The 13,055-nt window shown below is 43.8% G+C and overlaps 1 protein-coding gene across 1 annotated transcript in view; it reads right to left on the bottom strand.

The window, feature by feature from the left end:
* The window catches only part of LOC112575618 (cholesterol 7-desaturase-like), a 28,057-nt gene that overhangs the window by 3,818 nt on the left and 11,184 nt on the right, over positions 1–13,055 (bottom strand). Inside the window, exons 2-5 of the mRNA XM_025257593.1 lie at positions 5,860–6,048; positions 3,470–3,648; positions 1,290–1,535; positions 625–798 (exon numbers count right to left, since the gene is read on the bottom strand). Of these exons, the coding sequence (XP_025113378.1) occupies positions 625–798; positions 1,290–1,535; positions 3,470–3,648; positions 5,860–6,048 (788 nt within the window). The remainder of the gene's footprint in view (positions 1–624; positions 799–1,289; positions 1,536–3,469; positions 3,649–5,859; positions 6,049–13,055) is intronic.

The following is a 13,055-nucleotide window of genomic DNA, read 5'->3' as shown; positions in this document are numbered from 1 at the left end:
AAGTAAATGGACGTAAAATCATGTGAAAGTCAAATACGGTTAAACGTTTAAAGGTGAAATATTTAAAACGATAGAGATAGAAAATGAGAAGGAGTGAGGATATGAAAAGAAAGTAAGAGATAACTGGAGCGAGCCCACAATCACTAATTTCGAAAATACAGCATGCACACAAGCACTGCTTTAGAAAATACAGCAAGCCCACAAGCACTTCTTTACCAAATAATACAATCCCACTTTACCAAATACAGTGAACACACAAGCAATGAGTTTACAAAATAGAGCGAGCCCACGCGAACGCACTGGTTAACCAAGACGTATGAGGTTCATACAGTGCTGTCCACCATGGTGAGAGAGAAAGCTTTTGTCTTTTTTTTTTTACATAATGTATTAACTTGGTACAGCAATTTTCACCATTTTCTCCAACTTGCTTTTAAAACGGGCGCTCGGTCTACTCTCCAGAGAAAACTGCCCAAAGACTGCTTTTAAATTTCTCTCTCTCACACCCTGTCACCAATCATTCACACACGATCTCTATACTATCATTTCCCTCTCCTCTCCATATACATACGATCTCTACACTATTGCAGTGACCACCACCGCTATTCACCCTAACCCACATCGCACCTGCAACGCCTCAGCAACGAGGAAGAACTTGACAATGGGTATAGGTGTGTACCACGTGGCGTAGATGTTGTGCACCATTTTCTGCAGCAACGGCTCTACAGGTGTCAGGCTCATGATGAACACTCCTCGTCCGAAGATGCTCTCAAAATCCAGGTAGACCACACCAGGCCCAATCTGTTGACAAGACATCGAAGCTTTTATTCACACCTGGTCCAGTCTCTCAACAATATATATCTAAGCCTTTATTCAGCCGAATGACAAATCTTATCTAATTTATTGACAATATACTCATCGTTCAATTCAGTCAAACAATATACACAACTCTTACGTATTGACATACCACACTTTAGACGACTCTACACGCACATGAATGTTTGTTTGGGTTTAACAAAAGAAATGGGAAATGGAGGAAGATAACATTTGTTAAGCCCTATAAATCCCAAGTTAATAACAATCGACAATGTTTCTGAAAAAAAGCCTCTCTAGCTTGCATCCACCCAATACACCCACACAACTCCACACATATACTTAATACTTTTTGCTTCCCTGTTGGTACCCTTGAGATACATTGTAACAACATGCTACCACAGAGTGCTTTTAACCTGCCGATAACCTTTACTCAAGGCTAAACACCCACAGGTGATACAAATATTTTGGAGACGGACCTGTTGGGCTACAACATTGAGATTTAAGAAAGGCAGGTGAAACCCGAAGATGGACAGGTTGTGTGTGAGGCGCATCACTCCGATATGGCCATCTGGGTCCGGCTTGGCCTCCCACTGGGCGTGCCAGATGTGCTGGGCGAAGGACCAGGCCTTGCTCCACATGTAGCGCAGATCAATACCGGCCCCGATGAAAGGGCTGTGCACCTGGCCCAAGTGACACACGTCAGCCCCATTCTCGGGTACTTCCTGCCACGAAACAAAAACTGACAGTTGACTTGTCATTGACATGGTGACGAGGTGACTTATTCACTAACGAGATGTACTCATTGACGAGGTGATTTATTCAATAACGAAGTGACTTAGTCATTAAAGCTTTATCACGGCCACTTTTCTACCTCCATTATCCTATTATTTTTAATTGTAAAGTTTTATTTGCCAAACATTATATTAAAAATGAGGTTTTCAAATGTATCGTGAACAGTTCCTTCTGTTACATTTGCTTACCGCAAAAGAGAAATACGTTGCATCGTTCAACAGTGATTGCCACGTGAGATGGAACCTCGTGGGGTACTCTATTCTACAAACCTAACTGCCGCCTAGACTTCAAAAGAAATAAATAAAATTGTAATGTGCTCGGTATCGTTGTACTGTATCTGTAGCAGTTATTTGATCTCATCAATAACCAGGTTGACAGCATGTCAACACCAGTTTATTACGGACTATCACATTATTTTTGAATATTTGGTAAGTTAGACATATACGTAGCTCTTGTCTGGTTTCCTGCCTGCGAGTTACGACCAAGAAATGCTGTAAACTCACACGTGGGAAGGGAGTTTACCGCTTATCGGAGAACGAGAGGAAAGAAGAGTTATTTCCCTTCTTAAATCCCACACCTAGAGCCAACATTTAGTCTCTCCGCCCACCTGTGTAAAGTTGAGACCAATATCTAAGCAAGAGAGCCGTTACTAAAGTTTTTAGCAAGTCTGTCCTTCCTTTTTCATAACATTTTATATTTTTTAACCCTATGTGTGTCTTTCACTCTAAAACAGCGGTCTGCACGAATGTAACGGTTCCTCATGAAAAGAAACTTGCTTCATCGCTGGGTGTTCATTCTCATTTTGAAGTACCACAGCTTTACACCCGTTAACTGTCGGTTTAATTAAAAAAAAGGGTGGGGGGTGGGGGAAATTTACTGTCGGTGAACTATGGCACCTTAGCGACAGACATAACCGGACATAACAAACTGAGGTAGGTATTACGGTGCACCGAGACTTCCTTTCACTATAGAAGCGATGTCTGAAAATAGGAACAGTCCTAATAAAAGACCATCACCAAGACAAGTCTAAACAAACATTGAATATTTTACTTTCATTCAGTGTCTTGTGTACAGGAGCAGTGTGGATAGGTGAAGGGATATCCATATGCGTGCGCCCGCCCGCGAATCCGAGTGAAAGAATCGGGAATGTTTGGTCTGGCGGTCGTCCCAAGTGCATCCGCATAATGATTAGTGCCACAGTTGAGCTCTCATATCCCATTCTCTATTGTGTGCGTGCATGTGTCCGTGTTCGTCAATTTGAAGTGTGAGTGTACTCTTATGTGTGTGCGTGTGGTCGTTTTACCATTCCTGGTACCACTCACCTTCGCCTTCTTGCCTTTCATGGTGTGCTTAAGTCTTTATTTCTACAGCGAGATCTACCCCACCTTTGCCTTTCAGTGCCACAAGGTACCCTCCCAATATTCTAGTGGAAGTCACGAGGCAACCAGTTACAGGACCATAAGGTTATAGGTCACCTTGTTTATAGGTCGCCTCAAATTACCACCCTCTTTGGACACGAATCTCAACTAACCAAAAAGAAAAAAAAAACAACAAAAAACCAACACAATGACAAACAAACAAACCCCACCTTAAAAGACAAAATTACAATGGTTAGGCCACTGGTTTCAATAGAGGCTAGTGTAGCGAAAATTTGGTGTGTCCCAGCTTCATTTTATGAACAGCATTACATACAGTTTGTTCGCAGTTTACAGAGACAACACACTGACCATGAAATTACATCGTAGGAGCTAAGGTTAGAGTTAGCAGCACGCATACTGTGTTCACTGGGTGCATGTTCACTGCATACTGTGTTCACTGGTCCATGTTCGCTGCATGCTATGTTCACTGGGTGCGAGCTACTCACCTCGATATGAGCGTTCACGTAGTGCTCTGTTCTACCCCTGTACACCCACTCGCCATTTTGGATTCCTTCGATTTCGGGTAGAAGCCAGCTGGGCTCTATGCCTTCAGCATGGTGCCACAGATAAATCCACTCATTCTTCTCGCATACTGGCCAGGATTTCACTTTGGCAATGTCTGGAACTGATGACAAAAATGGCATTTCTAGTGTTGAACAACATTATCACTCTAACCAGGATAGCACAAAAGTTAAAACTCAGTAGCACAAGGCAGTTTTATTTATATATAAATATATATATATGTTTTTTGTGTATGTGTGTTGGACGGTGTGCGTGCATGCTTGGGGTTTGGGCAAAAAGAAATTCTTCATCCCCAGTCCTCAACTGGGCAGCCCTGCTGTCAACTTCCACCCCGAAACTCGAGACATTGTCTAAACAGAATATCATAAATCTCTGATTTAGTTACCCGAGAACACAATGACACCAGCCAGCAGTGCGTCTGTAGCTAGGCATACCGCAGCCTTGCAAGTGCACAAGCACGCACGCGCATACATACACCCATCCATCCACCCATTCACCCCCCTCGACCCCTAAAGATACAGAAAACTTAGGCCGGGCGACGTGACGCTGAGCAGGGTTCTCACCTGTGTCTCAATCAGCCCACCTGGAATTCGAACTATCCCGACATTAACGGACCCCTTACACGGAGAGTCTACCCCCACCCGGTCTAGGAACTGCAGGAAACTTCCAGGGTCTAGACATGTCATTAATAAATAAGGTAAAAATCACACATCCTGCTGCTTGACACCCAGGTGGCACCGGAAGAGGATTAGATGGTGATTTATGCCAAGTCAGCAAGCCCAGCCATCTCACGGTCACCCAGTCCCGCAAACAAGGCAAGACAGAGGAGGAAGAAGAGATAATATGGAGAGGTCAGCCGAGGACTCGTTTATCGATAATATTATTGTCATCAGTTTTTATCATAACGAACCCTAATGCTGACGTAACGCGCGAAAATCACAAACTTTTGAAAGGATATTTATTGAACCACAAACAGGCTGCTTCTAGAAAACACTGGTATTTAATATATGTTCGTTGTTTCCAAAATGTTTGGCGCTTGTTGGCAAAAATATTAGTGTTCAATTTGTTCATAGAGAAAAATTGCACGACAATGTGTGCAACCCCTTCTTGTATTCTGAAACTAAATCGACAGCTTCACTTCTGAGTCGCTCCCAAACGCGGTTAGCGTTAAACATTATTAGTCTTCTTCATAAAAGCATTCTTTTGTGATAAAATGTTTTCCCTCACCAATAAAGAGGTTTTTTTTTTTTTTTTTTTTTTTTTGTAAAAACGAAGAGGATATAGTATTAATAGCGCTGGTTTCTTTTGAGGAGTGAGCAGTGCTTCCCTTCATTTTCGCACTACAGATTCCGGTTCCTGTGAGTGGAGCGGAAGACACATAAATTTGCCTCCCACGATAATTATTCTTATCAAGTTTTAAAGAAACACCGAAGTATAAGATGCATTCTTGATAATGAGCAAAAAGGTTTTCCACCCCTTTATCTAAGGTGGGGGTAGCTCTACAGGTCAAAACACACTCTCTCGCTGTTTACCGCGTTGCTACGGGCATTGCTATGGGAGGTGTTAAAAGTGCATAAAGGTCGTTCCCTGCCCGTGACCGTTCCAACGGACTGGCAAGCCATGACAGGCTTGATGTCACGTGTTCTGTGCGGCAGTAAACTGCTACTACGAATGGTGTTGTTTACCTTCCACTCTTACAATGCCGAGCGAAGCTTCTCGGCTTGTCTTTAAGACCATGGACATGTAAGTGGACTGCTGTCTGTCTGCCGAGACCAACGCTTAGCCTCTTGCGGAAGTTCTCCGCTGTTAGTCTCGGCTAGCCTTATCAATGAATGTGACTAAACCGAAGTTTTGTACAGACATGCCTCGTTTTAGTAGTTAATATGAAATATGAATAAACCAGAAGCTTTGTAGACACCTGGCTCGTTTTAGTAGTTTGGAAAAAAAATCGTCTGCCAGTAGTTCAGTAATACGCAACAAGTCCATCACAGAACGAATAAATACTCGGACAAGGTCAAGGTTTGACCAGGGTTAGGTCAAAAATGAGTGGCATAAACCTAGTCGACACCCAGTCTTTCGCATTTCAAAACTTTCAACAAAAGGTAGGCGCCGAAAGAAAGTGCCTGAAAGGTGAAACCGATGTAGCATTTCAACGCTTACACACTGACACTCTGACCAGAATGGTGGGGGTTAAATGTCAGCCAAGTGTTAATATCAGAGAACTGTTCCTATGCTTCACCTGTGAGGCGATCTGTCAGCTGTGTTTTAACACCTGCAAACCCATTTGGCTACCTGCCAGTGCACGGGTACTCACCTTTCTCCGAGTAAGGGATGTGCATGCATTTTCCATCCTCGCCCCGAAAGCGCCAGGCATGGAAAGGGCACTCTAGGCAGTCACCTTTGACTCTTCCCCCCGCTGCTAGGTGCGCCCCCATGTGGGGACAATAGGCGTCCAAGGCGTGAGCAACCCCCTTTTCGTCTCGAAACACGGCCAGGTTGAGACCTAGATAATAAACAACAACGAGAGTAGAGTGATGAAATGGTGCTGGCAAGTCGTGATTGTGTCACACAAATCAAAACGCACACAGACCAGTATCTAGTTCAGATATTACATAACTAGGTTACAAAAAAATGTAATGCACTCTGACTCAAAATTCAACTTACTAGGTTTAATTGCAGTCCCAGTAGTATATATATACACACCTACTGTGAGAAATCGTGTTTGGGGACCTTGCAGTGTTATTAGAATAGCTGATGAACCATTGATCGTCAGGCTAAGTATCATGTTAACATTACAAAGATAAGCACAATCTTGTAACAGACCAATACTAATAATAATAATGTACCAATTTCAGCACATTCTGACGGACTCATTTCCATTCGCCATAAGTATGCATGCCAATTTAGTATGGCCTCGTCCGAAGTGGATGTAGGTGTATATAAAGGGGATATCAGTGTATATATAATCCCGACATCCGCTCACCCCCATCTTCCCACATGGACCAATCCTGCAAAATAGTGTCACAGAGTGTCCCCGAAACGAGATTTGAACCCTGGACCTTTCGGTTGGCGTGGTGACAAGAGTGTCTTAACTACCGGACGCCTGTCTCCCACACAGTCACAATACCAGCGAATGATATGTACACAGCACAGTCACCACCCTGGTGGGACCTCGTGAACCTCTTCTGGCAATAGCTTCAGCTAGTCTAGTCTAGCCACCTCACCCACGCGACACTACTAAAGCCGCCAATCAGGTGGTTGATGTATCGAACTCGAAAGAATTGGACTAGTCATACCATGCACTACCTGTCTCCAAGCACTGCCGCTCAGGACCGAAGTGACAAACCTTGTCAGCTGCTGCGTCTACCCCACAACCAGCACAGCGCGGCACCACAGCTGGATGCCAACAAGTACCAGTCAAGGGGAGATGATGGTAACAATAATAACAACGATGATCTTGTACATTTCTGACATTTCCATTGCTGGTCACAATGTCTTTTTATTTCTCGATGTTTCTGTTTTGTTTACTTTTTTTCCTCTCTCTATCTCACCGTCCTGTGCAGTCCGCGTAAACAACTCGTTGTGCCAAAGGATACAAATCAATCAACATAAGGGGAGGCAATTTATTGGCGAGGATTGATTGCGGGGCTGCGATTGGTATGGCTGACGTGTGGCCTCCTGCTGGCTGACCTCTCACCTTTGACCTGTTTTGCGGGGCTGCTGATTAAAAAAAACAGGGCGACAGAGAGCGAGCCTGAATGCTGGATGATCACACGCTATAAATTTTTGCGAGAATGACTCGTGAACTCCTGCCATCTCAAAAAGCCAAGACCAGGATGACTTTTGAAATACGCGCTCTTTACACACGCACCCCGTCCCACCCCACCTCCCGGAGGATTTATGTGCAGGGGACGCAACTCTCAACAACCATCCGGCATTGCTCAGTCATCTACCCGCTCTAACAGACCTGCAGCTGGAAAGTACAATATGACAGAACCTCTTACATCCACTACCCCTGCTACCACCCCTTACCTTCATTTTTATTGTTACACGGGCGGAGTTCTCACGACAACAGTTATAAAACGTACGGGTAGCGGAAGGTGCAGGTATTTTATCGGGTGGTACAGTTCTCCCTGTCAGATAAAACTAGACTCACGGTTGGATAGGGAGTTGTGAGAAGGGATGTCATAAACTCTCGATCTGAAATGTTAATAAAACTTATTCAGGCATTTTATTCACTATATGGTCATTTCAGTCATCAGGTGGGTGTGACTGAAACAGAATCGTCTTGGGAAAGACGGTAGGACAGAAAGGGAGGGAGAGTTAGCCGCAGACAGAAGAATGTGTGGAGACAACTGCACTCGTCCTAAGGGAGTTAACTTTGCTGAGAGCCGTTTCAAGCCGTGTGTACCCTGGGGTGTGTCGGTGGCAGATTGGGGTGGCATGGTGGGAGAGAAGGCGTAATCAGGCAGCGGTACAAGATCCCCGACAGTTAAATAACCGGCCGAAGGGGAGGCGATTCTTCATAAGCAGCTTTGAACAACAGCTGACGTCGTTTCCGGAGGGGAGGGAATGACATCTGCCTGTTAACTGATCACGTGATTTTGTGCGTGCATGTTTGTGTCACGATGAACAGATAACTTCTCCCTTGAGAGAAAGAGACAGGGAGAGGACAGTGAACATGTGTGAGGCCAAGCTATTACACGTTTACTACTTGCCGTGGAAAAAGCAACCGTTTCCCATCATGCATCCCCCGGAACTGTCAGGCACTTCCTGTGTCAACAGGTGTAAGCGAGCATGAGTAGCATCTCACCCCCTGCGCATATTGTGTAAACAGGAAAGAAAAAAATCTAGTGAATCAGCGATAATGAGATGAGAGGTGGAAGGATGAAAGAACCTGTGTGGCCGGTTTTTTTTTTTTTAAATCCCTGACGAACCACAGGTGCCGTCTGACAAAAACAGTTGGCACATTAACAGACTGGCTGACGTCAGGGTCTAACCATATTAACGCCCACTGCACCCCTGGGCATCTGACAGAGCAGGAACTTTTTACTGAACATGCCGATCCCTGCTGCAGCCAGTGCAGTCGTGCTGAGTGAAAACCAGTAAATAAGAATAAAGTTACACTAAGCTGATGATCGGTAGGTAAATAAAATGTAGAAAAAAAATGGCTATAGAGATGTAGTCCACTGCCGGAGGTGGGATCTGAACCTTTAACATTAAACCCACAATTCTTTCTTGTGACAAACTTTGTACCGATGCAGCACTAATAGATATGAACAGCTGGAGATGGTACAACAAAGTGCAATCTGTCTGCCCTCCCCCTCACCTTTCCCACGGTTTAACAACTTCTCAGGTCGAACAGTTATCTGAACTTGTCATTTGTCTTCCTTGATAAGGGTATCGGTCACGGGTGGGGAACGTCCGGTCTTGTAGTCTGGTCTTGCCAAGTCAGCTGCATGTGGGACTCGAAATTCAATTAATGTAGGAACTTTTTTGGTAGTAAGAGTTATTTAAATTAAGTGAATAATAATAATAATAATGCACATGTCGAGGGCCAAGCGTGTAACGTCCATTACGGGGCACACACACAGAGACACGAAAGTATACCGGGATAGACACGTATGCTTCTCGTCAACTGCCCGCGGCCTGTCTGTCTGTCTCGCAGTGACTCAGACGATTTTAAGGCTAGAAATGTAGACATTACAAAAGTGTTCACACATTGTGTTGAAACTACAATACAGCAGGCTAATTTTTGTATGACCCGCGAAGTCTGTTATAAATATTCAAACGATCCTTACAGGATAATTGGTTGCCCACCCCTGTCCTGAAGCAGACACTGCAGACTCAGCAAATTTGCTCAACGGACTCCTTGTTTTTGTATTTGACGATTATCTAATTTATTCATGAATTGGGAGGAAGGGGGTAATCTATCCACGCACTGGTAATCTTTACAACTCGATGCTGAGTAAGCCCAGATTTTAAATTTTTCATTGGCAAATTAAAACTGGTGGAGGGCCGGCCAGTCGTCAGGTTCCTCGTTAGGACAAAAAAAAAAAAAAAAAAAAAATGGTTATGTCTTGGACAAGTTCCAGGCTGTAACCACGGGAACAGGCGGCACACTCGCCAAGGGTTAATGTGCTGACATCACCACCAGAGATACATTAAAGACTTACAACCATGCTTAGCGGTTTGAACTGAGACACGTACCGGATGTAGAAGGACAGCACAGCTGTTGTCATGGACAACGGACATTTTGTGATGCTGTCAATCTTAACCACCGCGTGCTGTTTAGAAGCCGGGGGTCTTCAGGGATGAGAGGGCCATGGAAGCAGCTTTAGCGCCTAAAAATAATGTTGCCCCATCGAGTGCAGACCCCACACCTTGGAGCACCCACACACTGGGATTAGCTCCCACTTACTTACGAACGGAAGTGACGCATGAACAGAGGAGAAAGAAAACAAAAAGAAAATTTACAAGACACCACAGGATTGCGGTTTGCAGACGGTACTATGACAATTGCTAAATGGTGAATACAAGTTATCATAGGATAGCCATCTAAGAGAAACACCCGTACCCACCTCTGGCAATGACAGCGACCATCTTTGTCTGATCGTCCTAGGTCTCCTACAGTTTGATTTTTGTCCTTCCCATTCACAATCACTTTTTCTACCTGTATTTTTTTTGCGGGTATATATTTTATATATTTTATGAGCGGAAGATATTTAATCTCTCGCGCTACTGAAAGACCACGCGCAGCCAAGCGGGACAACTTGCCAGACCGTGACTGAATGCACCCGCCGCATGGCGCATGTGTGTGTGTGGTAGACATATGACGTATGCAGACCAGGCAAAGAGTGACATCACAGCGTCGCCCCTCATTCCGAGCGTTCGCGAGGTCGTACCAACCCTTCCTCATGTACAGCTTTTTGTGAAGCAATTGTGGGACTGCTAGAGGGGAAATTTCTTTGATTTTCTCTTTATAGCTACACAATGCATTTTATACTGCAGGGCTTCTGCTTACGCAAAAAATTGCGTACAGTACGCATTAAAAGTTTGGAGGACCCCTTCAATTTTCGTCAATGGGATCCCCTTCAAATTTGGGCGAAGAACAGGGACCCCTTAAAAATCTGAAGGAGTCCCTGGGACCCCAAAGAATTTAGCCTTAGCAGAAGCCCTGTTATACTACTTATAGAATTCATTTTGTAGTATATAATTCATTCTATACGTATATAATGCCGTCTACATTTATACAACTCAATTCTATAAGTATAGAATGCATATATATAGCTATTTCATTTTATTCTATTTCATTCTATATTTATAGAGTGCATTCTATAGCTATACATTTTATTCTTTGCTTATAGAATGCATTACTATAGCTAGAGAGAGAGAGAGGGCTTATTATAGCTATGAGGAACTCAAGCTTAGTCTAAATAAGGTAGCTTAGTGTAAATAAGGTAGTTTAGTCTAAATAAGGTAGTTTAGTCGAGGAGCAGGGCTATATTCAGCTTTGTTGAGGTAATGCACGAAGTGTTTCTTTGAAAAAACAGAGAAAGCTGAACCAAAATGTCTCTTTTTTTCACCGAAGGCGCCCCGAGCAAGCTAGAAACTCAGACGGTCTGCCCTCACTCACGCACACACCGATGGGCCCAGAGGGAGGGTGTGGCATGCAGTATGAAGTGAAGTGTTTGAGAGAGACAAACTGATGTTGGGTCATGGTCCTGTCTGTTGTGTACACCTGTCTATAGACGAAGCCTCCCGCCTCAATACAACGACAGACTTTATGGAACGTGCAGAAGCTCACAGCAACCAAAAAAAAAAAAAGAAAAGAAAAGAAACCCACTCACGAGTGTAGCCATGCATATAAAATAGCATGCAATAAAAAGAGGAAAATGTCGACAGTGTAATATATACCTTGTCAATGCCATTCACTCTTTTTCCGACAGCCGTTTGTAGGTCACAGTTGAAAGGAATACACAGGGAGTAAAATACAGGGTGCACGGGAGGAAGCAAGGCATTACAAGAAGCTAGTTGTCCACACAGAAGCTAAATAATTATAACACAGCCACCAACTGTCACAACACAAGCTAAATAATTATAATTATAACAGCCACTAATTGTCATAACAAGGCAATATCACAGGACAACAATATTATGAAAACATTTACCGAGTCTTTGTCAAAACACGATTTCCAGAGAACTCGTTGCCAAGGAAACTAGCTTTGTTTCGCTTCAAACGCTTGAACTGCATTTCAGTTATTTTATGTAAGATTATTATCTGTTTACAGCAAACTGCCAGCACACTAGTAAATATCCTTAAAAAATTTAGCAAAGAACATTTCATTGTTCATAATAGCGGTTGCCTTTGATTGAAACAGCTTTAATTTCAATAACTGCGGTGTTTTAAACAGGTACAATTCCAACAGATATATTTAAAACTGTTTCAGTGGTCCTGATGCCTATCTATGTGCATATATGATGATTCAGGACAAGCGTGATAGCTCGGGGACACAGGTGCGATAAGACGGGGACACAGGTGCGATATCCAGGAGACACAGGAAAAGGTATTTTGAGTGTTATCAGGTAAAGCACATTCTAATCGCACTTGTAACACAGAGCGTCAAGCAGTACCCGAACTAGTTTCCTCATAACAGTTGGTTGCTGATAAGACGACTCAGTGCTCTACATTTTATTACAGTGATAAAATACAGTTGGTCTGTCTGCAGCTTGCACCTGTAAGAGTGCTGAGAGAGGCGTCTGTCTCTATTACCACCTGTGCCAACTGACCGAGACTTCTCAACTGTTCAACTAGGAATTGGGTTCAAACAATGATTCCGTTCTCTTTTTCTCAATCGCTAAGGCAATACCCATCTATCTACCCCCAGAGAAGATAGGGAACTACACAGAACTATGTTGATCTCCCAAACTACAGCAACCAAGTCCAGGTGACATTCTCAACCACTGCTCTTCAACCACCCCCGCTGTTTGGCGAGGTTCCTCTCGGCATGTTGCCTGTCATTAAGAGGCAAGGACCCACCCCACAGTTCACAACGGGTAACAAAAAAGGACTGCCGACACATCGAGGCGTGAATCATAAGCAAAACCGCATCTCCACCCGTATATCTACCCGCCACTCCTCACGTGCTCAAAAGTCTGTTTACTTGTCACAACGGAAACAAAAGATTTAAAACCAGCGCTGCAGCATCGACCTCGAGTTGTAGTGACGACCTCCTTTATTGCCAGTTCCATATGATAACATTTGTTAATATTTGTAAGATTTGTCAATATATTCAATATAGATACGCTCCCTGTTCTACACTGCAACCAGCCTCAACTATAAAAACAGTGATGTTGCCCTAGTCAACATAAGATACATAGTTCTTTTATTGGTGGTAAGTATAAGTGGGATCGTCGTTCAGTCTTTTCCCCAACGGCTGGAGTGTGATTTGGTCAGTTCTGTTTGAGTGACCCCTCTGCCCCACTCCCTCCCGAAATATCTGTCACAGA

Source organism: Pomacea canaliculata, linkage group LG11 (assembly GCF_003073045.1).
Source record: "Pomacea canaliculata isolate SZHN2017 linkage group LG11, ASM307304v1, whole genome shotgun sequence".
In the NCBI taxonomy this organism is placed as follows: domain Eukaryota; kingdom Metazoa; phylum Mollusca; class Gastropoda; order Architaenioglossa; family Ampullariidae; genus Pomacea; species Pomacea canaliculata.
The sequence above is the reverse complement of the archived record's forward strand: the minus strand, read 5'-3'. Positions and strand labels throughout refer to the sequence as shown.